General features: G+C 34.9%; 3 protein-coding genes across 3 annotated transcripts; all 3 read right to left on the bottom strand.

Annotated features, from left to right (window-relative positions):
• Positions 1–681: 681 nt before the first annotated feature.
• LOC126789999 (alpha-mannosidase I MNS4) lies at positions 682–9,111 on the bottom strand. The gene is made up of 17 exons (XM_050516125.1): positions 8,861–9,111; positions 7,544–7,663; positions 7,343–7,435; positions 6,884–6,970; positions 6,498–6,588; positions 6,153–6,208; positions 5,853–5,925; positions 5,362–5,471; positions 4,381–4,431; positions 3,454–3,542; positions 3,290–3,371; positions 3,067–3,180; positions 2,840–2,919; positions 2,561–2,696; positions 1,886–1,956; positions 1,558–1,783; positions 682–1,347 (listed from the first exon to the last, which is right to left on the bottom strand). The coding sequence occupies exons 1-17, from the start codon at positions 8,999–9,001 to the stop codon at positions 1,096–1,098; spliced, it is 1,872 nt and encodes a 623-aa protein (XP_050372082.1). The 5' UTR covers positions 9,002–9,111; the 3' UTR covers positions 682–1,095.
• A 5,119-nt stretch (positions 9,112–14,230) lies between these two features.
• Positions 14,231–22,651, bottom strand: LOC126790030 (putative ion channel POLLUX-like 2). Its single transcript, XM_050516156.1, has 24 exons — positions 22,460–22,651; positions 21,496–21,572; positions 20,798–20,916; positions 20,332–20,618; positions 20,041–20,112; positions 19,607–19,682; positions 19,412–19,510; positions 19,182–19,336; positions 18,983–19,087; positions 18,723–18,809; positions 18,465–18,549; positions 18,236–18,383; positions 17,712–17,788; positions 17,544–17,624; positions 16,846–17,022; positions 16,619–16,732; positions 15,970–16,065; positions 15,730–15,853; positions 15,548–15,624; positions 15,343–15,390; positions 15,177–15,246; positions 15,020–15,093; positions 14,661–14,771; positions 14,231–14,516 (listed from the first exon to the last, which is right to left on the bottom strand). Exons 1-24 carry the CDS (start codon positions 22,549–22,551, stop codon positions 14,415–14,417), a joined length of 2,553 nt encoding a protein of 850 aa, XP_050372113.1. The 5' UTR covers positions 22,552–22,651; the 3' UTR covers positions 14,231–14,414.
• Positions 22,652–23,263: 612 nt separating this feature from the next.
• Positions 23,264–26,725, bottom strand: LOC126790001 (serine/threonine receptor-like kinase NFP). Its single transcript, XM_050516126.1, has 2 exons — positions 25,501–26,725; positions 23,264–24,190 (listed from the first exon to the last, which is right to left on the bottom strand). The coding sequence occupies exons 1-2, from the start codon at positions 26,626–26,628 to the stop codon at positions 23,456–23,458; spliced, it is 1,863 nt and encodes a 620-aa protein (XP_050372083.1). The 5' UTR covers positions 26,629–26,725; the 3' UTR covers positions 23,264–23,455.
• Positions 26,726–27,510: the final 785 nt, after the last annotated feature.

The raw sequence follows: 27,510 nt of genomic DNA, 5'->3' as shown, positions 1-27,510 counted from the left end.
AGAGAAGAAAACTTTGGCCATGAAAACCTCAAATTTGTTATGCACGAACAACTAAAGTGTTTCTAAAAGGTCGGTGTTAAAATTTGCCGATGAACTCTTGATATATCATAATTTGTTTCACGAGTTGAAAAAATCTCTACATTCATGAGATTGGTGGGTAAAAATAAGTTTGTTATAATCTAACCTAGGAAGTAAGAAGTTCATTCTTAGCCTTGATGAGTAAAGTTTGATGAAAGCATTCATATGACATGTATGAGATGACAATGTTGGTTTGGTTTTGTATTTTACTACAGAATACAAACCAATGAGATTCATTATCAATCACGAACACTTCAGAAAACGATAATATTTTGAGTCGAGTCTTCTGACCACCATAATGAATTGGTAAATTGATTGATTGAAAAGTTCAGAAAATAATTTTGAGATTAGAGAATGCCAAATACTTTGAGAATATCTGTCATCTCTATATGATCCCACAGTAAAAGGACCCAGCGTCTGTCCTAAATAACCAGGCACACATAAATTACTAGCTTATCTTTGGACAGCTTGACCTATCAAAATCATAGACAACAGTATTACAGAAAGTCACAAGTTAACTGTAAGATCAGCTAAATTCAGCCTTTGTATTGTACTTTGAATACAATTGTGAAAGTAAATATTTCTGTCGTTCAAGGTCAACAAGTAAAAATGTCTGGCACCTTTGTAAAACAATGATTAATTTGGAATCTAATCTACAAGAATATGTGACTATTCTAGTAACCCATCCATCTATAAGCTGATGACCCCATATTATAATCAAACCTCTTGAGACCTATCAAGAAAAAACAATGGTGTATATAATTATGCTAACTATGCCAAACTTACATGGAGCTTCACAGACGATGCTGTACAGGCCTTGGGGGAAAGAATACCAGCATCGCAATCACCAGTAAAACCTCAGTCCTCCTGTTTATATTACCACTCTAAAGCTACTTGCTAGATCTGTAACAATTGCCGCATAATTTACAGGCCCGGAGCTGAGAATCTCATGGTTCCAAGCTTCAAGTTTCACCTGACTTTTCAGACGAATCAGTTTGACATGCTGGACTAGACACTTTATAGATGCAGATACAGCTTAGCTGGATCACTAGCTCGTTCATACTCACTCGATTCCACCAACTTTTCATGGTAGTTCTTATTCTCTGACGATGAGCTATCAGAATTTTGGCTTTGGACAACCACTATTGAATGACTCTCAGAATTAGTTTGTTCTCCTTGGTTCCCAGAGTTATCCTGATGATGCCTGTGGCTTGGTAATATATATGATATACCAAACTTTTGCCCATGAGTCAGTCCTGGGCAAATCCCCTGCAGACAGAACAAATTTTTAAATGGTTTCCAGAAAGTGATACTTTCATAATGCTTAAGCTTATGGAAACTTCAATTCTTTCAAATCATTCAATCTGGCATGTAATAGCACCATGTTTTAGGGTAGCTTTTAGTTTGCCAACTAAAATGAAATACAAATTAATACACTTGCATAAAGGTTCAACAATAATAATGGTATGCAATTCTCACTTTTATTAATCCTGATACGGGAGTTGAATCAGAATAACGGGAGTTAGATGGTAATGCAGTGCCAACCCTTCCATACAGGTTAATTTGAGGATTTGTAGCACCATCTGATCCATCCTGTCTAATGTTGCTAGTATTACAATAAGCCCCAAAATATGAGCAATGTTCCCGCACCAAAGATATTTCAGGGGTTGCAGGCAATAGGTGGCCTTCAGTACTAAAGATGTACCTGTATGAAGAGGAATTTTCACAACATACAGAAAAAAGATAAGTCTACTCTTTAGTCTTTGATGGTAACTCAGGCATTGCAGTAGGAGTAGAAAAGACTTACTTGTACGGTCCATTATCAACAATATTATCAGGCCCAGCGGCCAAATCAAAGAGTAGCCACAAATATTTTACCTAATTAAGTTGCATGTTGTTAATAGCATGTGATGGAAGAGGAAAGAAAATAGATAAATGAACACAATGGAACACAATGGAACCATAGGAACGTGTACAATATTGGTAGAGATAAAGAAGTTAAGAAATCAACCCCCGATACTACCTTGCCATATTTAGGGAAATGAGAACTACCATTCTCAAGTCCATCTTAAAATCTTAATAGGTTAGTTTAGTATCTTACATATTGATCTTTGAGAAACATTAAAATGATTCATCAAAAGATTCTAAGGTTTATCAATTCCGTAGATTGCTGAGGAAAAGCATGAAAAACTAATACAGATATGCTTTCTGTAAACGTGTTCATCACCTTAGTTATATGATTCATATCCCTCCAATCTTCATAAGTTCATATATAAGATTTGACAGATATAAAACACTTTTGGAAATTTACTATCATAATGGAAATTTTAACCAAAAGAATTTGGGTTTTACTGTCAATTATAATGAAATAACATAGTATTAACTAGAAAGAGAAGGTAAATTCAAATGTGTCGATTGAAAATCTTCAAAACTGTATTAAGAACCAAGATGAAGACAGGATAGTTGATGAACAAATTCTTACTGTTTCCGCTAGAAAAAAACTCTCCATATGATCTTCCTGCTTATGAAACTCAACATCTGAGATATGACAATATCCGCAGGAGCACCGTGCACTGTGCTGCAAACTGGAAACCATGTCACGTCCTGCATCAAGATACCTACAATGAAATACATGAAATATGTAAAATGCACTATTCTAGAAGGTATTAAGTCTTTAGGTAGAAGAAACGTGGATTTTACATATGCCATTAATATCACACTGAGTACACAACTTAGAAAGAGCCACAAATTATTAGCTTACTTGGGATCTCTAGTAGCTTTATAGAGCCAATATGTGCTCTCCATTAACTCTGGACGCAGTGGATAACTTCTTTGTCCATGCTACAAATAAATGTACAAAGAAAATAATGCAATTGATACGGTAGGCTTAAACTTTAATATGATCTGGGTTGAAAAAGTTGTATATGTAAGCTAATCATACAATTAAAAGTAGATCAAATCAAGGGTTAGAGAAAGTTATTATGGTACCTGAACATCAAATGTAGCAAGATTGAAACCTTCTGGAGTGAAACCATATCTTTTCCACACACTAAAGAAGGCAGTATGAGTCCGAATTGCAGGATCTATATCTCCGGCTAAAACCTTCCAAAAGATGTAGTAATCAATCTCACTGAAATTTATGAACATCTCTTGATTATATATTGTAAATCGTATGCATTTTATATCTCAATATTGATCACATCTTACAAACCTGAAGTCCCGGCCAAAATGCTTGTAAACTGTTAAACAATGGCCACACAACAGCAGCAGAATCCATATTTACCTCTACATACCTACACAAGTAATTTGAAGTGCTCTTAAGTTAAAGGGAATGTATGTATACAGTATACAGTGTAGACTAGTTTCAGAATTTACCAAGGATCATTGAAAAGATATCGCATAGCAGCAGCATAAGCTTCCTGAAATATGTACAGATATTCCTCATCTCCGAATAATAGATAAGCCTGAAACGGTAATACTAACAGTAAACAAGAATATTTGTATTTAAACCACCTTTCTTATATCAATGTATATACAGATCTGATGGGAAAACATTTAGGCTGGCAACAGAGATACTATCTTTTACAGTTTACAGAACAATGTCGTTATTTAAACAAGACATGAAGCCTGCACGAGTTATATTTGTCATGAAGTATCATAAAATCAGAGAAATGCACTGGATATATGAAAATCTAGAAACTAGCAGTTTTTGACTAGTTCTTTTTGCTAACATAAATACAAATCCCCAAAATCTAAAGACATAATGCCAATATGAGCTACACCAAAAATTAAAGTGCCACTAAAACTTTAAGCTAATTAACTTAAAAGATCATCAAAGAACAGAAAATTGAGAATGAAAGCTAGTCTACGATAATTAACTAATACAAATCGCATACAACAACAAAGGCTAGCAGTTGCTTCTTAAATTTTGTTAGGAGCCAGTCTTCTTTTTAGGAAACAAACGACCTTTGTCACAAGACCATAAAACAATATTACTGTCACAACAACTCACAAGTATGCTGTTTTCCAACAATCTAGCCGATAACTTTACTTAATGTCATGCTAAACCTCAAAAGGCTCCCTGAATACTCCAAGCACTTTTTACCACTAGTTACCTATTCCTGACAGAATTTATTTCAAGGGGCTTTTGCCATCAGTCATGACACAAACATATAATTGAGTTGGTGACCATAAGAACCTGATACTGCTATTCCAAACATGAGAAATTATATTTGAGGCATTTATGTTACAACTGATGTTAGATATATATACATGCATTTTTGTTTTCAGCATGTTACACACCTTTAGAAGATACTCATAGAAAGAATCAATACTAGTTCCTATTCCAGCATCCTGCAAAACAGCAAAGAAATGTAAGAATACAAGGAAATCGGATCGATAAAACCCTACGAGACTACAAACATAAATCATAAAAAGGTGGAAAGAAAAAACCACTAGTTTATCCTATTAGCAGCAGATCAAGTGCTAGTTAGGTGATAAATTAACTTCTCAGTGTAATTTGGTGCACATGCTAGGATAGCTAAATGGGATAGTGAGAAACCTGCATGACAGCCAGATTTATAGTCCCACTTTAACAGAGTAACCAATAGTTTGAGGTGCACTCTGTGATCATGGAAGTGTGATCAGTGTATAATCATATGACATGTCACCAAAATTGCCTAATGGAATCTCTGATGACAGAGACTAAATTATTTGATGGCATAGCACAGCTGATCAATGAATAGAGAAGCTTGAATAGTATCATTCAAAAATAAAGTGCAGCAAAATATTGAGGTGCAGCAAAATGCCATTATTGTGAGGATACTTTCTTAAGAAGAAATTACCCTGCCATTATGTCCCCAGATATCACGATAATTAACATTTGTTATTAGGCTCAGCTTTTAAAGCTCTGGAAGATTTGAGTAACCTTCAGAAATGAAACTCATGTTGAATTAAAATTGACAATCTAAACAGGTGAGTGTCTAAAACAAGCAATCAAACTAATCTTCTACTTACTATGTAATACACATTACATGACCAAATACTTCCAAAAGTACTGCTGAAACTCACATAAATACAAAAAATAGTGAACCAGTTAATCATTCCAAAGGATTGTTTAAACTGGAAAATAGTGACTCATACGTGGAATTTTTTGGCTTAGTATTCACAATTCGTGCATTAATGTTGACAGGAGTTATGTGGAGATTGTTATTTATTCTCATATTAAATCTGCCAACCCATACATGCTTCTCAGTGTAATTATGTTGTTAGAAGAAATGTTACCTTCTGTGTCCATTCACCTGTAAAAACATTAATATGGGCACCAACTAAATTGAGCTTTGAACGCCGAGCCCAAAGTCCACGCACTGCATTCTTGGTAACTTGTTCAAATACTGAAATTCCATTAAGATGGAAATAGATAAACTTCCCGTTCCAGAACTAGAAACAGAAATGAAAGGGCAAAAAAAGTGCAAGGGAACAGGAAGAGAAAAATTAGGTGGGATATCCTCATTTTGGTAGCTTCCCTACATAAAAATTATGAAGGAATAAAGGCCGCAGTTACAGCTTCAATACTGAATAAGAACCATTTAAATATACTTTTAACATATCAATTTGGCTTCGACATAAGTTTTGGCCGTAAAAGGCTGCGAAGTACATCTTAACCTATTGGTAAAGCACAAGAACATGCACTTTAAGAAGACAAATAGAAGACGGGAGTCCCACCAAAATATAGGATAAATCAATGGTGTGAAGGAAGAACAGCTACTACTTACTGGGATCATTTGTCAAGCGGCTAAGCACTCCAAATTCCAAAGTCAAAGTCCCCCCACCAGCTGTTGATGTAATCTAAACAAAATCAGATCAAAATTTCAGATTTTCAGCAAGCTGAGAAATAATTATTAGTCCTGATATGATAAAAATTAACTGCAGATTGGGTGGGTTTTTACACCTATACTAAGCCTTAGCTTGAACAGGAATATTTACTCGTTCATTGTCATTATACGTGTCAGGACTTGGAGCATAACAAAGAATCAAGAAAGTTGAACATAACAGAGAAAATGCAGAAAGCTTGCCTTGCTTTCATGTTCATCAACTCCATGCCTCAAATTGACAGATCCAAAAGGAATTCCTGCATGAAAAGATTGATTAAAAAAGATACGTTCTACACATAAAGGAATCAAACTTTACATTAACAAAAAACACATACAACACAGAGGAAAACGTGACCAGTGAATAACATAAAGAAAATCATAATATCTACCCAGCATAATCTGCCAATATATGGTCATCAGGTACCCAAAGTCATCAGCATTGCAACTGATAAATAATGTTCAATGATGAGGGTTCAACCAGAAAGATCTTGCATAGACTTTTGTGTGCATTAAACAACAAGGGGTAATCTATTAAGTCAAGTGCACCTGAAGGAGTGTCGAATGCAGGCAACAACCGTCGGCCTAGATCCTCAGCTAAGTTCAGTAACTGGTTGTCATACGTTGGAATTCGCATGCCCTGCAACAGAAGTGTGTAGGGATGATTCAAATTTGGCCTTGAAATTAACTTAAATCTATGTTTCTATACCACACTCAACCTAACTAATAACAATAAAGAACAAGAGAAAATTAAAAAGATTTTATTGTTACACAGTTGATATATATACACCCTTCATTAAAACTGACCCATCCTCTTTTTTATGGCACACACAAACACACACAAGTATATGTATATGGGCATGGTCCCCTGTTATTTCATGGCATCAAATTTTAATATGGAATTATAACATATGAGAAATATAACTGACTGTTACCGTAGCATAATCGCTTGCTATAAGGTGTGCAGAGAGCAAACCCCCAAGTACTCGAATGGTAGTTTCAAAAACAGATACTGTCTTATTCTGCAACAATCAAAAGAATCAGAGTTAGACGGATGAAGGTAGTCATTACAAATAAAGTAACATATATAGCATTAACTCCATCCAATCATAAGTGGGTGGATAAATATCATAATAATAGCTACTATCTTATGAACTAGTGAGATATCTTCCCCCAAACAAAACATTAGGTCAATATTTAAAGAGGCAAAGACTAATAAATAAATAAATACATAAAGTTAAAAAATTTCAATGTGTTCAAGCATGAACGGGAAAAGGCAACATCAAAATCTAAAATTTGAGACAGCAATTATTTGTGAAACAATTAATAAGAGAGGGAGAGGGGGAGAGAGAGAGATGCAAGGAGTGAATAAGATAGATAAATAATATACTTACTATGTCAAACTGAAGGTTTTTACTAATCCATTCAACAGAGGCAGCAAAGCGGTCTCGATCACCAAGTAAAGCTAGTGTGTCCAAAGCGTCTATCTGTGGCAACAAAATGGCAGACGCACTGCGTAAGAAAATATAAATAAAGAAGAAAATAGCAGTAATACAAAATAAATAATTGGAAAAAGATAATGTGATGTAAATTACCAAAGTTAGGGCATATCCACCAAGGCTATCTTCACCCCCACAAGAAAGAGGCTTTAATTCATCGAGTGGAAAAGCATGGTCCATGTACCCATTAAATGCATGATAGAACATTTCCCTGACCTAGAATGAAAAGTATATTATGCCAAGTTATTCAAGAACCAGATCATAAGAAGAAAAGGTAGGATAACTCTATAAAAAATTCAAAACTATCATAGATACTCATGCAAATAAACATTAAAGCTACTATCCTTAACTGTCACAATAAAGGCAACCTACATGATGCAGGAGCATCCAAAAAGAACTGAAATTGCTAGCTTAAATTAGGAGTTTATTGTCTTTCATTGCTGTTTTGGGTCTTTATGTTTTCTTGCAGTTTTAGGTCTTTATTATCATTTGTTTCTGTTTTCATTAGGATTACCATTACATTTCTTAACTAGTATATTAGGGTGTTTTCAGTCTTTGTAATCAGCTTGCTTTTGATATTATCTAATAGAAAATGGAGTTTTTTGGCCCCATAACTCAAATATATCATTCCTACCCTAGTCTTACAGCTTAAATCTCTATGTTTTTGGTTGTTTCTTGTTGAGTTCTATGCTTCCTAGTGTTATTGTCCTAGTTTAGCCAAAAGGGCAGAACCTATCAGCCCCTGCCCTGCATTACTACATTTCTAACTTCTACATTCTCCAAAAAAGAGAGTTCCGATAGAGAAATTCATCTACAATCTCAACCCTTGACATTAAACACCAATCTTACATTCACTTTGAGACAATACCATCTTGTTTCTACAACACATAAAGCTCTTTCCTTTCTGATAGAGCTTATTTCAATACAGAACTATACTATAATCCTAGGGAAACATAAACCAATTGATAATATTTAAACTTTATAGAAAACCAGAACTCTATTTCGACATAACATCCAGAACATGCCCAATCCCAGAAGCATTGCCTCCACATATCCGAAAGATTGAAAATTTATCAAATTTTTACTAAAATCTACTATATAATAATAATAATTTTACTAAACGTCAAACCTTTCTACATTATACTAAGCAGTCAATGATCCAAATTGACAAAATCTCTCCTATCTTATACAAAAACTGAAATTCATGTTCTAGAATGAGGTTCCCAGAACCCAAAAGCTCTAAAATTCATTCCAATCAGTACAAATTGTACAACTTTACAACTACCAAATCAAGCTGAGACTACAGAGAACCCAAATGTCAGATCACTTACAGTAATAGGGCAGTGAAATTAAGCAATATCAAATTGAAAGAAAATCATAATTGATTGGATTATAGTTCTTTAGATGGGTTACCTCGTCCCTCAGCTGCTTGGCCTCCTCGGGAGTGACGCCGTCGGCGAGAGTTGAGTGGAGGAAGACATGGGAACATGAAGAGAGGAATAAGAAGAAGAGAGATACGAGAATTGGAACTGAAGTGGGTCTCAGAGAAGGCATTGTGTTCTGTCCCTCTGAGATTCTGAAACACAACACTAGTTAAAACACACTCTTTGAGTTCTGTGTTTGTTGTTTTAGCTGTGTGCCTCTGGGCCCGAGCGCTAGTTTGATCGTTTTAAATAACAAAACAGAAGAAAAAGAAGAAATTATGGAAACAAATTGTGTTCTTTTTTTTTCTATTAAATAAAACCCGAAAAATACCACATTGAACACAAGACAAATCAGACATGAATCAAAGATATATGGTTTGAATTTGGTTACAATTTGGTTCCATTATCAAAATTTAGAGTTTTAGTGCATGCATGTTGTGATTCAAACCAATAGACTCGAGATGCGAGTATAGTCTTGAATTTCGTTGTTGGTTAAAAATAAAATTATATTAAATGACTAATAAAAAATTATTTGTTATTGCATAGGTAATATACATCAATATTAATTATCATATTATATTAATCTTCTATTAATAAAACCAGAAGAAAAGTCAAATAGTTACATTTTTAAATTGCCCAAAATTATTAATCACAACTATATGTATGTATGTATTATCATGAGAGATAAAATTGTAACTTGACAGAGAAAAAACTCAAAAACAAAATCTGAAATATAAGGATGAAATAGTAACAAAACAGTAAATAAGAGATAGAATAAAAGATTAGTTGATTACCACTATTCCATTTTTTACCCCTTCTAATAATACTCAACCTACCGCACGTCATCCATCTCTTCACATCTCCAAAAAGTGGTCAGTCAAATCACATTGACCATGCAACTGCCTCAGTATCCAATGTCAAACCCAAAAAATCCATTTTTGAGATTTAAATATTGCACCTAAAAATGAGAATCGTACGTAGGAAGACAACCAATTCTTTTCATATTGCAGGTTTTATTTCTTCTTAAACTATAGGTCAATTGGATTTGGATCTAAATTTGTGTCTCTACATTTTGTTTATTCTGATTATCTCTTCCAAAAGAGGGAGAGCGAGCGGCCGAGCATAGATTCATATTATGGTTGTATGACTCTAGAATAAATTTTTAGGTACATTTCTCCTATGACACTTGAAGTATGGCCAATTAGACAATTTGGTACCTACTGTTTCAAATAAGACACTTTGATATCTGAAGTTAGATTTTATGTGATACTTTGATACTTATGTCGACTTCTTTGTTAAATATAAATGGTAAAATTAACGTTTATACATCAAGTGATCAAAATAAAAATACAAATATGATTTTATCAATTGTGAAATATCAATATGCTCGCCTCATTTCTCAATTGTGAAATGACAAAAGAAACTTTTCTTGTGAATCAAATCCTAAATATGATCACCTCATTTTTCAATCTCAAAACGTGATTGTCTATCTATGATCAAATGTTTCACTTCATAGTCGTGGACAGAGACCATTTCTATGCAAAACTACAAAATTATTGAATAACACATGCCACAAGTTCGTTGTTGAGTTTTAGTAAGATAGTTAGGAAAGTAGAAAGGAAATAAAGTTTCATTCAGTGCTTAAGACACAAAATATTTATACCAAAATCAATTACAAAATGATGTGGCATTACCACCTCATCAGTCAATTCCAATTACATGGATTTATCTTTTTAATTAAAAACAAAAATTTTGAAATAAAGAAAATTAAAACGGGTTCAAAATCCTCTATCCCCAATTCTATGTCTCTTTCCATGTCCCCCATTGATGTTTTAACACATGTCATCCACATCACCCAACTTTCCATGTACTTAACATAGTTATGTAATTAAGAAATTTTATAGTAAGAATAATAAAGTTGAATACAATATTGAATAATTATAATAATAGGGGTGAACATGAAACTCAGATCAAAGAAGTTCATCAATCTTCTTTCCTCCCGCAATGCTCTTCTCCTTTTAAGTAATCAAAAATCAAAAGGCCCAAAACAATCAAACCTGTTACCAACAAAGCCAAACACAAGTGGGTGTATTCTCGCCATTAGAATTAGAAACCAAAAACATTAGTTTGTTTTGCAACTGTCTGAGTTCATCACAGTCTAACAAAACGAGCTCTGGAGATCCTTGAACGTCGTCACATTGGTGATGAAGACAGCGATAGAGATCTGGGTGTGGCTGATTAAAAAAAGTAGTGCTGCCATATTTTAAAAGTTGTTCAACCAACTCTTAGGAGATATCAAAGAGCTCATTGTAGTAGATGCGATGAAGACGACTGAATTTGGTTCATCATTTGAGTTCATTTAACATGAAAGATGGATCTAGTTTGGGGTACTACATCTGTATCATGATATATATGTATGAGATTTAATATTAGTTCATCTTTTAACTAATTATATTTACTTAACTCCGTTATTGTTAAGTCTACTGACATGGAAGGACAATCGTTAAAAATTAAGTGGGAGACAAGGCGAGGGATAGAGAATCAGGAACAAAAGATTATCTATCAATTAAAACGGGTGGTTTACAAAAATTAAAATAAATCTAAAGGTTTTCAACATCTTATTCTCCTCTCCTCATAACTAAGCTTCGATCTATTGTTATGATTTTCGAGCTCACATATTCAAAATTTTTTTTATAGGAATATGTTATAGGGTTGACTATCCAACCATATCATAATCCACCATTTCATGCCATAATTGTTTGTTTCATATGTCTCATGATCATATGTGCATATATACATGTAAATGATTATGCTATAACTTAGCTAGTATTGTTTCAACTATATGTCATGAGTTCAATCCAGTAATGTTTGTTATGATTAGCTAATAAGTTATTCAAGGTGTTTGATTATTCGTTTTTTTAAGGTGTTTGATTGTTCAACCTACATACTTCAAAGAACCTTCTTTTAGAGTAATGCTATAGACCTCTTCAAAGTTATTATAAAATCATTATGTGGGGAAGATGAAAAAAAAATTTGAGTCACATGATATGGATTATGGAGATACAAAAGTTGAACGCAAAGCTAGATGAGATGAGAGAAGAGGGAGAGCCTTGTTTATCTCAGGTAGTATTCGTATTAAAGTGGGAAATCGAGGTTTTTTGGTAATCATAGAACCCATTGCCACAAAAAGAATGAACATATGCTTAATCTCACTATTGGGTTGGCATCTACCATCCTAGTTTGAGTTGAAAATTAGCTACTATCGCAAATCATTGATAGTTAAGAAAAGATCGTGTTGTCAAGAATCCCTTGGGTACCAACTATAGCTACTCTCATTGTGGCATCATGTGAGTTGACCTTTTACCATGCTAGAAGACATGAAGATAGCCCTCCATACTTGAGTATGTTTACATGTGGATATAACTCATGTTTCATACTTATGTGTGTATCCAAATTAAAGAAGCTAAGGAAGATGGTGGCTAATTACATCATGAAAATTCCCAAATGGGTGAGTTCTAAGCTACTAATTTATTTTCTTGTCAAAGTTTTGTATCATTCTTATTTAACTCTTTTTTCCATTTCTCATGTGCAATTCTTGGCCATGAAGATAAGAAGGTTGAAGAAGGTAGGGTTACGCATCTGAATTGCGGTTCGGGTTTGTTGGCAAATCCATATACAATTTGAATTAATCGATTATTCATTTTGTCCATCCATATCCGATCCAAATTTTAGAGATCTTGACCCAGATGTTCAACAAATCCAAATTTTCGGGTCGGTTCGGATTAGTTTATGTTAAAACTCAAATATTAAAAAGTATTCAGTCTATAAACTCAAATTTAAAAATATATCAAGCAATTCAATTATCTTAACACTCTAAGCATACAAATTTCAAACATAAATCTAAAAAAGAAGTTTGTCACCATATTATGAAATCCATTATCATAACCATAAGTTCAAACTTTCATTTGTTAATAATAGAGTACGTGTCATGTATATTACAAAAAAATTGTAATCAAGTTAAATTATTCAGGTCGGATCAGTTTTTTTTGATGGTTTAAAAGGTGTATCCTATCTAATATGATTTTAACCAGATTAGATCAATTTTCTTCTTTTTTCAACCCAAATATTTTGAATTGATTATCTGATTAAGAAAATCTGGATGAAGCGGATCAGTTTTCAAGCAAATTCAATTTTTTGCCCTAGAAGAATGATGGTTTGATTGATTCTACACCCCCTAATTACATCAGGAAGACCCCTACATGGATATGTTCAATTTGTTTAAACTAGCAATTTACTTTATTGGCTTGTGTCCCATTTTGATTTAATTTATTTTTTCCATTTCTCATGTGCAATGGTCATGGTCAGTCATGAAGATAAGAAGATTCAAGAAAGATGATTTGCTTGATCTAAATTAATGTTCAAATTAACTCTACTTCTGTTACTTTTTTAATATGTATAAAATGTAAGTATATCCCATCATCCATCTCCAATAGAAGGCTACGCTATACCAAAACATCTATTTGAGGGGGTAATAGGGCAAGAGTTAGACTATAAGCCATATCATTCTAATCCAAAGCTCGTGGGACCACATTAGTGACCCAAAATTTTCTAAGCTACACTCAATGGTTGACATTGAAAGTTATGACTTTTGACTTTTTTACTAATATCAATTAGGTGTTCAAGATGTTTTTTTTCCTCATCGCTGTATTTTTAGTGAAAAATTGAAAAATTACTAGTAAAAAAAATCCAAATACTTGCATAAAAAACACTTCTTTTGAAAATCTAATTTTTTTTAAATATTTAATCAGAATATATTAATTATTAATCAAGATAAATACTAGTATAATCACATAATGCTATATATTTGAACAACATAATGAAAATAATAATATAACATAATTTAGACAAATAACCCTAAGAGTTGGAGATGACAATATTTCAGGAGTTAAAATTTAGCTCAGATGTTATTTTAGCCCCTCACAGTTGGAGATGGCCTAAGATCTCAAGAGTATTTCTAAAACTCGCCCGTTCTAAATTTGGATTCCATCAACAATAGATTGACTAGATTGATCGGATAATGAAGTACTACCGTTTTGCCACTTTCTCAGTTTACCATTAACCAACAGCTACAATGTCTTTTCAACCCCAAAGGGCAAGGGATCCACTGTCCCCCTATATTTTTCATACTTACGGAACTTTGAACATAAAAGCTTTTCTTCCCAAGCATCATATCTGTACTATGATGTATTTGCTAATGAACACTGCTAGCCGGTGAATAATTTGAAAGCGCTAAACACTAGTGTATGAGTCATTTCGATCACACCAGTGTTACAATCTTACAACAATGAATCTAAATAATGTACTCATTAACTCGCAGTTTCACTACTGTATTGACTGATGGTAGAATTTGTTCAAGCTCAAAGAACAAGCTCACTGTCAAATTATGTTTGCTTCTATATTTATCAAGCAAGTTAGATTTGAGCGCAAAATTTTGTGATACATTCGGCTTGAAACCATCTAGTACGAGGACCAAGACGGCCATCCTACATAAGGATCGGTTGTTCTCCTTCAAGTTCAGATATAACAATTAACGAATCTGTCAACTCAAGGGAGAGGGGTTCTGTCTTGGGAACTGGATTAATAACCTGCAATGAAAGATTGAACATGAATGACAGTTTGATCAATTTATATGTCTAGTCTGATATCCAGTTGGAACCAACTATCTGTGTGTCTAGTGAATGAGAAATCTAAAGCAATTTATGAGGTAAACAGCTGAAGGTGACATGTACCTTCTTATTGTTTTTCACATAACCTATGGCAACTTCTTTCCGTAGATGTGCTCTTTTAGCAAGCTCCGTGAACGATGGAGTCTCTCCTTCTTTCATATAGAGTCTGATATCCTGTAGATATAAAACATGCATGTAAGAATAGTGCCACTAATCCCACACTGATAAGACAATCTGGCTAATGAGTGAAAACTCAAAAGACAACAGCTTTCCAAAAAAAAAAAAAAAGCATCTGACAACCAAATAAGTCCTGATTGTGTTGTAACCACATCAGTATGCTCTTCATCCTCAACTAGAGCTTTCTTAACTCTTATTTCGCTTGAGGTAATATATGCATACAATTGAAACACAAGAAAGTTTACCTTCACATATATCTCATCACCATCTGCATTCAGAATGTCTTTCCACACCTCGTTTAGTTCACTGTCTGCTGCAACTGTTATGCAGAAACAACAATTATTTGTTAATTTGGAATACTGTTATTATGTTCAGAGAGCTACATATTGTACAATGCAGGACCTTGAGCTGTTACAAGGCTCATTACTTCCTCCGCGGCAATATAAGTCAAGGATGGCTTTATTCTTGTGATCTATAGGATTGCAAATGTATAATAAGGACTTAGTAACTTTAATTTGGCAAGTATCAGTAGAAATCATAAACTTTCAAAAAGCCTGCTGATGTATACTTGTTTCCCCAATTTCGAGTCCACAATCTCCGCAACTAGATTTTGCACCTGTAATACACCACCTTGTCAGTTCCTTTATTTTTTCTATGTGAAGTTAACAACTATATTTTGTGAAAGCTATTTTATCAATGATAAGACTAAAATGTTTAAAGTTCACAAATTGGAAAGGAGGTTTGATACTGGTGTTCAATTGTGCTAGACTTACTGTTACGCCTAGTTTGTTGCAAATATTTTCAGCAAGAAGAAGAGAATAGGCGGATTGCTTGTCTGCCCTGTTTGGATCTGAGGAGAGGTTTCACGGTCTAAGCTATTTCGACCACACAAACTAAAAGTGACAAAAAAACAGGAAAGAAAGAAGTTGTGGCATGGGGATTCATGTTGTTTCACCTCCAAGAAGCCATTCTCTATCAGATATTACGACAATGGATAATGGAATATCTTCATTTTTCGAAAAATGTTGGATATTGGTTATGGTTTCTTGTAAAGTGTCAAAGTTCATCGGGTTTCCAACCTGCAGCATACGAGAAAAAGAAATGAATCATTAGAATTAAAGAGACTTCCAAGAAAACTATAAAATAAAAAACGAGAGAGGTTTCACTATATGGGTTCACTGAATGAGGCCAGTACCCTATGCGAGACTTGCACATGTTTTAGTTTGGTTTGACCACCAGCACCTTTTCTTGCCTTATTTCTGTCATCTAATGGTACATCTGATAAAATCTCCTGCACATATATGTATAAGATTATAATTATATGAAAATTATCTTGCTTAATGTCATAAGAGTTCAATACCATTGTCAATTTACTGATAACAGGTTCAGTATCCATGTGATGTAATATGAACTTATGACTCTTGTTACAGAATAAGATCCAGAAATGCACGCAAGGATTAGTTTTGAAGAACATCATTTAAGATGGTGTAGACACATTTCTTATCAGCCAAATCTACAAAAAGGTGAAGAGCAGTACATAACTATGTGATAAGATAGAATGATGAAAATGCAGAAGTTCATGATACATTATTAGCTGTCATAGGAAGCTATATAAAAAGAAAAACTCTTGATTACATCTTATAGTGTCTTTAGTTTCTCAATAACTTGATATCGCTTCTTGGCTATTTCATCTTCCTAGGATTTTCAAGTACATTGCAGTCACTTATTACATATGCTACTCCATCATATCACATGTACTTGCCTATGTATCAATATACTTGTCCTAATTTATAACGAGTTTGTCCCCAATGCATACTCAAATCGTAAAGGGAATAAGAGCATACCACAACACTGCCAGGTCCCAGATAATTGTCATACTCTTCAATCATCTCAACTACGTCTGGCCGCCATCCAAGAAGGAGTATAAATTCTTTTGGTCCTAGAGTGCCATCTGAAGCCTGCATTAATAAGAAAAGATTCATTTCGACATCATACCAATACACCACAGCATTCTGGATATTTCAAGCAATTATGTGCTTTCTAAAAGTCCAAAACTAACTAAAGACTGTACCTTGGATCCTCTTCTCTTGGGACGTGTGTTTTCTTTCCTTAATTTTAAGGCATGTGATTGAGTATCACTGTCCTTTATTACATCTTCCAAACTTCGATCCGCATCACTTAATTCTTTAACATTTGAATAAGTAATAGGAGGTCTCTTATCCCCATTGACAGGTGAGATGAACAATACCTACATGAGGAAAGTGCAGAAGGTTGGAAATTAAAAAGTAACTTTGGGTATTAGTTAATTGAACAGCATGAACTGAGCAGCATGAACATCGGATAAGAAAATTTTCTTTCGACAAAATGGTGAGTAACTATACCCATTTGATCAACAATATGATAGAATTTTAACATCAGAACAATCAATTAAGCACAGAATGAAGGCAGTCAGTCCATGAAATATAACCTGCTTAATTTATTTTTTCTACTTCTTCAATTATTGGATTCCAAAACTATCGGTCTTGTATAGATTTTTTTTTTTGAGAAAGATCAAAGATGTCTTGCATAGTTGAAAATTGTATACATTTAAATGAAATAGGACTTACTCATTGACAATATAATCAATCATATAAATCTACAAGATTTTATAAAAATAAATTTTCAATACTGTTGCTCATTCGGGCTTTCAAGTGTTAACAAATATCTGAATCATTTTGACTTGTTTTAGTTTTATAAATAAGCGCAAATTATGTCCACAACCCTGCTTACTTTGTCAGTTTCCTGCAAGATCTCATCATCATTTGGGTGGAAGTATATCTTCCCATTTCTGTAGAGCCCACAAACAATTGCCTGAAAGAATATCCAGAAGCAGAAACAATCCAAATCAGGTAAATGAAGCAATGTATGCACTAAAGAGTACATCTGACAGATTGTGACCTCCTGAAACCCAGGCCTTAATTGCCGATACTTCAGCCCCACTAGAGTAGGAGACTTCCAAAGATTGAACACATTTTCTGCAGATAAGAGTAATGATAAGAAGTAGTGTACCATCTCATAACAAGGAAAACTAAAAGTAACAACAACTATAATAATAAAGTCCAAAACGTTGCAAAATGGTCAAATTGGGGAAAAAAAGAGAGAGACATGATTGAGTTGAAAGTTCACGTTCTAGTGCCTAGATATTGCTCACATTACTGAACTGGAGACCATACTACTAAATGCATGAATCTGAACGGGTCTTCCTATTAAAGATGACTGAACTAAACCAAACCATGAACTTAAAATTGCTATAATTACTCTAAGAACAGTATTCAAGTTAAAAATTCTTTACCCTTTAATAAAGATTCAGAAGTTTCAATGGTTTAAGAAAAAAGAGGAGTCAACGATAGAAGGAGTCATAAATACACCACTAGCTTGAGAAGCAGATTAGTTAATTCTTCAAGAGAGATTTGTATTGGTACTTCGATAGTTAAGCAAGTGTCTGTAGATCTTTATGAGTCCTTTTTGGCGAGAGCATTGAACAAATAATTTGGAAGCAACGTTCTCCACAGGCTCTACTTTCAACCCTGAGATTGACTTCAAAAGCTCACATGTATTGGAACTTGAAACCTGAATCCATTACAGGGAAATATATAACTGAGTTCAGAAAACTTCATAAATAATTCCAAACATATAGACTTATGGATGTACCTCAACAATAGTAGGGACGGATTCCATGTCAGGAATGGGTTGAAGAGCCAGGACGGATAGAAAGGCATCAGTGTCAACTTCATATCTAATCAATTTAGGATATCAAGTCAAATTAGTTCCTAGGGGTGAAAAAATTTAGATTTGCCACCATATTCAGTAGAATTTCCATTGGTTATTAGCCTTATTTGCAAGACAAGATACCTCAGATAAACTTTACAACAATTGCTCAAATAGAATCAAAGTGGATGATGGCCTCACCGATCTGTCTTTGTTGGCAGAATAATTATGGCACGTGCCTTGTTGGCAGCAGCTCTTTCATATGATTTTGTTAAGTTCAGGCTACAACTGCAATCGTAAAACCTCAATGTAAGAAATCACAGGCACACTAAGTCTTACATACAGAACATGCTCCGTTAAATTAAATTACCATTTGTATGGTTCCAAAACTTATACTTTTGTTCAACATCAGATGGAGATGTCTTAGATATTGGGTTTATCCCATGAATCAAAAGTCATACCTTTTTGTAAGGATATCAATATGGTTAAAATCCTTGGCAATATGATCAGCTAACTTGTCCATCTGCTTTCTTGGTAGATCAGACATAAGAAGGATTCTTTGCTTCCTGGAACACATAAACAATAGAAATACACAAGCCAGTAGGTTAATCATGCAATTCAGAGATAGTAACCTACGTCGACAGCACAAGTACTGATTACCTAGCTGTAGCAGTACCTACACGGACAGCAAATTCATGATACTTATTTAACTGCTTTAGTATGAAAGCAAGATGGCTGTTCACTCCACAAATTATGATGTGATCAGTCTCCAGAACTTGCATTTGTGCCCCTTCTCTGAGCTTGTACATATTACTCTGCAAATGATGGTCATCAGGATTCAGTTTACATATAAGTCAAATGTATAGATGTTTCTTGATTCAAGAAGTTACCCTGAACTGTTCAGTCATTGTGCTCAATAGCCGGGAGTAAAATAATATGCCCCATATAGCAAGAACGAAACCAATAACACGTTCAACACGTGTTCTTTGCTGCAGTTTATAATACATGTAATTAAAGATATAGTAAATAAGAAACAATAAAGACGATGACAAATGAGTAACTCAGAGAAGAAATGAAAATTCCACCTTTAGATGTGTAGATGATGAACATAGGCATGCCCAAGCTTCCCAGAAGCAGTCTTCCAAAGGTTCTTTACTATCCCTGTGCAATATGGAAGTCCCAAACCCATATCCAGATTTGGGAATCAGAATGTAATGCAGACAAATTTTTGAAAAGACTGTAACCATATAAGGGATTAAGCAGCAGCTGGTCGATCATAGATTGATGAATTGATGGGAAACTGTCATATAAAAATTTATAGTATTTGAGCACATAGGACAAACATTGTAAACTAGGCAATTGTAAAATTCATTTCATGATTTTATTCAGGCAATATACATAAATCAAAGTTTTGCATTAATAAAAAAAGTTTGATATAAAAGGTAGTAGATGTTCCAAAGGGTATTGTACCTTTCCACACTAAAATAACCACAACACTCTTACAAAGAATTTGGCTTACCTAAACTTGAAGAACAGGAAACCACCAATGAGAACAAATGAGAAACATGCTACCAGAAGCACTATGAAGAACCTACAAAATAGATTAGCCAAATGAGAACGTCATGATTAATGATGAAGTAGCAGCGTACTTAAAAGGCTTACACATAGCCGATAATTATGCATATATGCATAGAATCTAAACTTGATTGAAGAACTCTACTCAACACATCAATACCAAGATTGTAAATTAGTTGTCTAGAAATTGCAGGATCATCAATTCAGAGAAAAACCAATTACATATTTTACTTACGTGGCTACATTTTTCTCAAGCTGGATGTTGAAAAGGTACAGCAATCGTTGAAAGCTCCATCTAACATCTTGAAATGATGGCAACGACACATCCAATCCAAGAGGCAGGGGTTTATTCAGAGAATTAGAAGCACAGGCAAAAGGCAAGGTGGTGGCACCTATATTTTGAACAGCGCAGAGAAGTCTTTCATGGCCAATTTTGAAGAAAGTACCAAGGATGTTTAGCTTTGCCAGTCTAAGTGGAATATATAAGCATGTCAACCCCATCAAGACTTTAGCTAGGTGAATCTGCATAACAGAAAATTCCAATAAGATAGTTTCTAGAAAATCATCACCACCAGCACTATCTCATGAATAATGTACTGTTAGAAATGAATGACCAACATGAGTCTAGCTAGTGAATGTTCTTTTAGAAAATTTAAATGAACTATAGTAAGAACAATTGGTTCCAATTAATTTTAACTCACCTGAGAATTTTTTGCTTCTTCTATTTTAAGGAGTTCAGTGTCGGAGTCATCTTCAACATTTATGTACATATTGGAGTCTAGTCTACTGCCTATCTTTTGAGACCTGACCTTGGCTTTTCCTGTAAACAATAATCACAACATATGTAAGAGCAGGGAAGATGCAAAATAAGGATAACTAATACACATGATTCTTTGATACATGACGGTCATCCACGTACTAAAACAAAAGGAACATTTTCACAATTGAACACCTATCTCTTGCTCTTGTTGTTTGGATTTTTACTTCTTCTTGTTTTAATTGTTAGTCAATGTATCATACAAATCTGAACGAGTTTTTTATTTTTAGTCCATCACCATAACTTTTCAGCCAATCTAACCAAAACAGACAACTTCTTAATTCGGAATTACAACAGAACTGTTATGATTCATGAAAAATCTGCTTATAGAAAGGAGGATAAGATGCTAGCTCTAGATGCTTGTAGAAGTGAAATGGGTCTACCTAGGATTGAGTCTTATCCCACTTCAATATTTCCCGTCACTGATTGTTTTCCTCATTGCAATCATAGGCTTATGAAACGCAAAAAAAGGAAGCTCAATTATCTACGGGCTAAGTTGATATTTAATGCATTCTTACTTAAAAGAGAGTATATACTAGAATGCAATTCAAGATCACACTAACGTAGACAGGTTGTTCTCACCTCTGTCTAGTGTTATGAAATCACGTCCATGTAAAGATGCAGATTTGATACACAAGAAATGGCAGGGCATATATTTCCTGAGAAGTATCATGTCAATGTAAACATCAAATGGCTCCAAGCTCAAAAACGGATTCAGGATAATTGTGCTTCAATACATTACCCAATACATGCAATATGTAGCACATTGTAGTTTTGTACATATAAAAACATCTGCAAATGCATAGCAAATTTGAATAAACAATTTGACTTCACAATCAGAACATTACAGACACTCAAATCCATCTCAGACAGTATAATTGCAAAATGTAATAATGCCATATCATAAGCTAATCCTGATTAGCTTTATGATCAACAGTTCATATACATAAGAATTCCCAGTTCCCAAATGCTTATGAATTACAGGAAGATTGAAGTGAACCCACAAACAAAGCTATTTAAACACACTTTTGCAACAAAGTAATGAACTTCAACTTAGTTTATGGCAACGCATACTCCAACTCATTCACAACCCAGTAACCAAACCCTTCGATCCTCAGTGTCCATTATCCCGAACACAATCAACCACCACAACTCATGAACAAATGGCAATAGCTCAATGTCATACCAACAGCTAATCTCGATTTTAACAACGATATCAAAGTTTGAAACTTTAAGCATTACCAGTTCCCAAATCCTTGAGAATTATACAAATCTGTCAACTGTCACATGATGAACTTCGATTTAGTGTGAGCAAATCATTATCTATCTTAATCATAAACCAGTGAACAAAGCCTTTCACTTCAAAGTTCATTTATCCAGAAAACTAGAGCACTTCAATTCATGCAACACTGGCAATGGCTCAATGCCACATCAACTAAAAAAATTGACACAGTCACTCATAGACACACAAAAATGAAAAACCCAGAAAGCCAAAACGGGTATAATGAGAAGAAGAAGAAGAAGAAGAAGAAGAGGAAAAGATTACCTCTTTGGGTAAGAAGAAGAGGAAGAGGAAGAGGGAGTCAGACTCGGAAAACGGCGTGGCAAAACGCATAGCTGCAACTGAGTCATAACCATCTTTATGTTTCTGGGTCTATCTCTGTCAGAGAGAGAAGAAGCAGTTTTAGTTCTGAGCTGAAAGATTGGACCCTGATGAGGTCAATAAATAAGGCAACATTTAAAATGTGGGGGGCAACCAACACGAGGATCTTAAACAAAAGGCTTCTGTTCGTTAGAACTAGAAATGTGATCTCAAGTCTTAGTCTCTTAGATGTCCATTTTTTATTGGGAGGCGTTTGTTATCTGCAACCTTGGACCACCAGGACCATTAGATACTACAGTGTAGTAGTGCAGTGTCAGTTTCAACTTTCAAGTTTCAACCTTGTGTGCTGATCATTTTATTCACATCACAGAAAAAGACCTTGTGTACTGATCAATGCGGTCCCATGATCATTCATGGTGATGATATTTGAAGATTTCGGGATAGATTTTTCTTGTTCTTCCCCAAATGGAAATTGGATCAGGATTTTTTTTTCCTTCTTTTCTTTTTGCGGTTTAGGAGTATGTAGTAGTATGTTGTTAAAAAGATGAAAACTTTGTGAAAGTTGTAATCTTCTTAACAGCAGCATGGTTACTATGATAGATGGTAAACTAAACACCCATATATTACTGTTTCTACACTTCACAGTGCATCTCACCAACCAACACACCAAGACACAGTTTGGGAGAGCTGTGATTCCTTGGCGTTGAAACTTGGGTGTGCTTTGTGCTTGTTTAGAAAAATATAAATCTTTTCTTCTACCACTTTTCATATTGACATTTAATCGGACTCATCTTAATCTTATATACCAGTAACTATACATATAATATACCTCGTACATCCCCTCAACAACTAAATCAAGTAGTGATCCCTTGGCTTCATGTACAAGAATTTGACTTTTTGCCTTCTCATCTAAATCAAGGAGAAAATGAAAACCTGAATTTACCTTGCTCTTACTGGGGAAGCTGATGATCCATCATATGATATATCGAAAAACAAAGCATCGCTCTTACAAAAGGCATAAACAATGTCCACCATACTTGGCCTCTTAGAAGGATCTTTATGCAAGCAAGCGATGGCAACGGTGGCTACATTCACTACGCTCTCCATTGAGCAAGACTCCAGGAATGGCTCTTTGTCCATCCATTGCTTTAGTTTCCTCGACTTCTCTTCCTCACTTCCCTCCAATATTGTACCCGCACTAGCCCATAGAACATTTCCCGCCTCATCAATGGCCTCCTTCCCTGTAAGAAGCTCAAGCAAAACTACCCCAAAAGAGAACACATCCATTTTTGTTGACACCATCCCATCAGTTAGATACTCGGGTGCAATATAACCTTGAGTTCCGACAATATGCATTGTTATGGCATTGCAACCAGACTTTGCCAGCCCAAAATTGGCTATTTTGGCTCTCATGTTGGAGTCCAAGAGAATATTGCCGCTCTTTATGTCTTTGTGCACCACCTGTGGCCTAGCATGCTCATGGATGTATTGCAGACCATTTGCAACATCAGCAGCAATATGCAGCCTTGTCTTCCAACTTAACTTTTCATGCTGGTTTTCATGCAGCCATGAATTGAGAGAGCCATTTTCTACATACTCGTAAACTAGATAGCAATTCACATCCTCCGGGTCTATGCAGAAGCCTTCTAGCTTCACCAAATTGCCATGGTTTACCTTCACAATTTGAAAGTCAATCTTTTGATTTATAATATATTTCAAAGTACGTTCTTAGATTGATATTTCAAGGACACTGACATTCTGAATATAGAAACTTCTATCTAACAACCAAACAGTTTGACTTATCATATAAAAATCAATCAAAATCCCTGACTACCAAACTATAAAAATTTAACCACTAATAAAACATGAAACATGAAAAATACTCCAAACGAATTCACATACGAAACAAATCCTAAGGTCACACTTGGAGTTGATGCTCATGCATGATTCAGTTTGTTTTTCTACCAAAAATTTGAAGTCTTTATGTTCAATTAACAGAATTTCTAGCTCAGTTTTTAAACTCATTGCATATGTCAAACTCTTCTCAGAATATTATAAGTGTGTCATTCATGGAGGATTTATGCCAAGCCAACCTATCAAGGCATAAGTGAGTTATACATATTGAAAATTAGATAGCTGGATACATCTATTTGTTTGAGCATATTCAATGGAATCGTCCCAAATTGTGACACCACTGACGGCAAACAATTTCAAAATTGTTTTATCTTCACTAGACAACCTCCCAACGAAACAAGATGCAATTTAAAACTTCAAAAAGGTAATGAACAGACAGGTCACCAAACATTTTGTATGATCAAGAAAGAGTTGAATACTTGCAAACAAAGCAATTTAATAATGAGGTTTCTTATCAGGATCCCCATGTCTTTTGAAATTCTAATGTTTCCTTCACTATTAGTTACTATGCTCCTAGATCGCGATAGAAAACATGATTACGAACATGAAATGCATTGAACAATAAAAAAAGAGCCTCCACACAACATTATTATTTTTTTGTTATATCCAAGCAGAAGAATCATTCAAATAATCTGACATCATTAATAGTTTCATCTGTGCATATGATATCTGCTTTCTATTTTGGAATGCTTTCTAGCTTTTTATGCCAAATGAAAATCAAAATTCCCAGTGAGCTAGTTTCTTGAAAAAATTGTTCACCTGTATTACCTTGTACAAGTTCAAAGCCATTGCTTTTACTAAGTTTATATCCAAAGCTATACTGCTCAAGGCTTTCATGTAATCAAATTCCTAATACATACCATACTTAAATTCTTAATCCTGAAACACTGTTGTTTTGATTATAAAGCACAATATCAGCATAAAAAACACATCATGCAACAGAAATTAATGACAAGTATATCAATGTGAACGTGTGAAGCTAAACAGATGATGAAGGGTTATACAGGCCAAAAGCAAAACTTTACCATATATCCAGAAGTTAAAGAAGCAAAGTGGAAACGAGGGAGTACCTTCTGTAAGATCTTGAGCTCCTCACAGGCGTTCCACTTCATCTTCTTGATGGCGTAGACCACCCCATTAATATTTCCTTTGTAGACAGACCCTTCAATTAAGCAATTATTTCCAAACCCATTAGTAGCTTCTCTGAGTTCTTCAATACCAAACACCCTGTACTTATCCAAGCAGTCTGAAACATCAGCCATCAAACTCACTTCCATTTCCTTTGCCATCTTATCTATCGTCCCACTCTTATATACATTCAGATTCTTCTCTTCATCTGTACCCCTCCTCCTCTTCAACCCACCTCCAAAAATAACAACCCCCACAACCAAAATCAGCAAAAAACCAGTAATCCCCAACCCAACTGCCAACCCTGTGATCACTCCTTTCCTCTCATTCTTAGTCCCAGGAGGTGAAGGAGAGACAATAGGTTGTGACAGCACAGGAAGCTGAGTTACAGGAATGAAAATGGTATCAAAAGGCTGTGTGATATTGCCATTAACTTCAACTATGGACTTTGCTTGGACCCCAAACCTTGAAGCAACTTCGGACAAGTTATCAGAAGGTTGGAAAACATAAGAGACTAGATAGTTGACTTTGTTTTGCAACTGGGTTTTGTTGGGACACTTGCAGAAGATTGGGAAATATGCAGTTACCCCAATTGTAAGGTTGGTAGCAACAAGAGTAGGGTTGGCAAGCTCCACAGATTGGTAGGTTGTGAGGTTTTGGTAACTATGGGAGGAGACTTGGTAAAAAGTGTCACCTTTATTGATTGTGTATGAGAGATTGGCAAAGGAAATGGCCATGCTTGAGTTGACTGATTTGCATGAACAAGATATTGGAACAAACAGAGCTTGATCTTGGACCAGAGGTGAAGATGGGGAAGAGATGTTGCTGGGTTTGGAGATCATGGGGCGGCTCACTAAAAAGAGGTCAGCTATGGAGGCCAGGTCAAGAAAGTCAGGAGCCATTGCTCTGTAGTAGACATAAGCTTGGCATGGATTGGTGGTGGTGGTGTCATTGGCTGAGCAAGTGTAGCCTTCAGTCGTTGGACCTTGAGCTTCTGAGAGATGAAGAAGATGGAAGCATAGGAAGAATACGAAGAGAGAAGGGACACACTCGGGGCTGAAGCTTCTCATTTTTCTAATGCCTTGTGGTTGTGACAGATTTACCTGCGCATATCTTGATGTATATATGGCTCAAATGTAATAATTTGAAGCTCTGTTTTATCAATATTGGTGTCAAAGATGCTTTCTTATTTATAATTCTACTCCATCATCATCAATCCACTTGTTTTCCTATATCATAAATTTTCAAACTTTAACAATGTTCTGGTCAAGCTTCAATGACCAGTTTAGACGCCACTCCAATAGCCTCTTGCACTCATTTCATATTCAGGCTTTGTTTCTTCACATAATCACATCCAAGAGATATAATAAGCTTGGATCATTTGATCAGAACGAGAAATTGAGCGCAAATGGGCTAGTCAAAATCAGTTTTCAAACTGTTTTAAGCAAAAGTAAAAGAGTACTTCTAAATTGATGGCGCTGTGGTATCAATTTAGGACTAAAAAATGGGTTGGAAAGACAATGGTAGTCTAATATGAGCAAAGGAGAATACTGTTGGCCATATTTTCAAGCACGCAATGGACTCGGCAGGCTTACATGACATAGAGACAACAATTGTGAACAGATTGAGTATCATAAAGGACGAAATGTCTGCATTGTAATGCGACTTTGTAGGCTTGTAGCTAAACCTAGCTAGGAAAAGTTGGCGCACCTATGAGAGCTCATACATTTCATCTGATCTCGACTTCATTGGTATTAAACTATTAATACTGACACTAAAATTCCAGATTGCCTTATCGTATGGAAGAGGTTGCCAACACAAGTCTTTTTCATAAAGGGAACTGGACACCAGATTCAAATGATATATTCACATTGTTACGCAGGGATTGCCTATGCTTGATTCCGGATAATATGCATGGTATCCCAAAAAAAAGGAAGAAGATTTTCATGGGA

The sequence above is a fragment of the Argentina anserina genome, chromosome 4, assembly GCF_933775445.1.
Source record: "Argentina anserina chromosome 4, drPotAnse1.1, whole genome shotgun sequence".
Classification (NCBI taxonomy): domain Eukaryota; kingdom Viridiplantae; phylum Streptophyta; class Magnoliopsida; order Rosales; family Rosaceae; genus Argentina; species Argentina anserina.
This window is presented reverse-complemented; position numbering and strand designations above follow the sequence as displayed.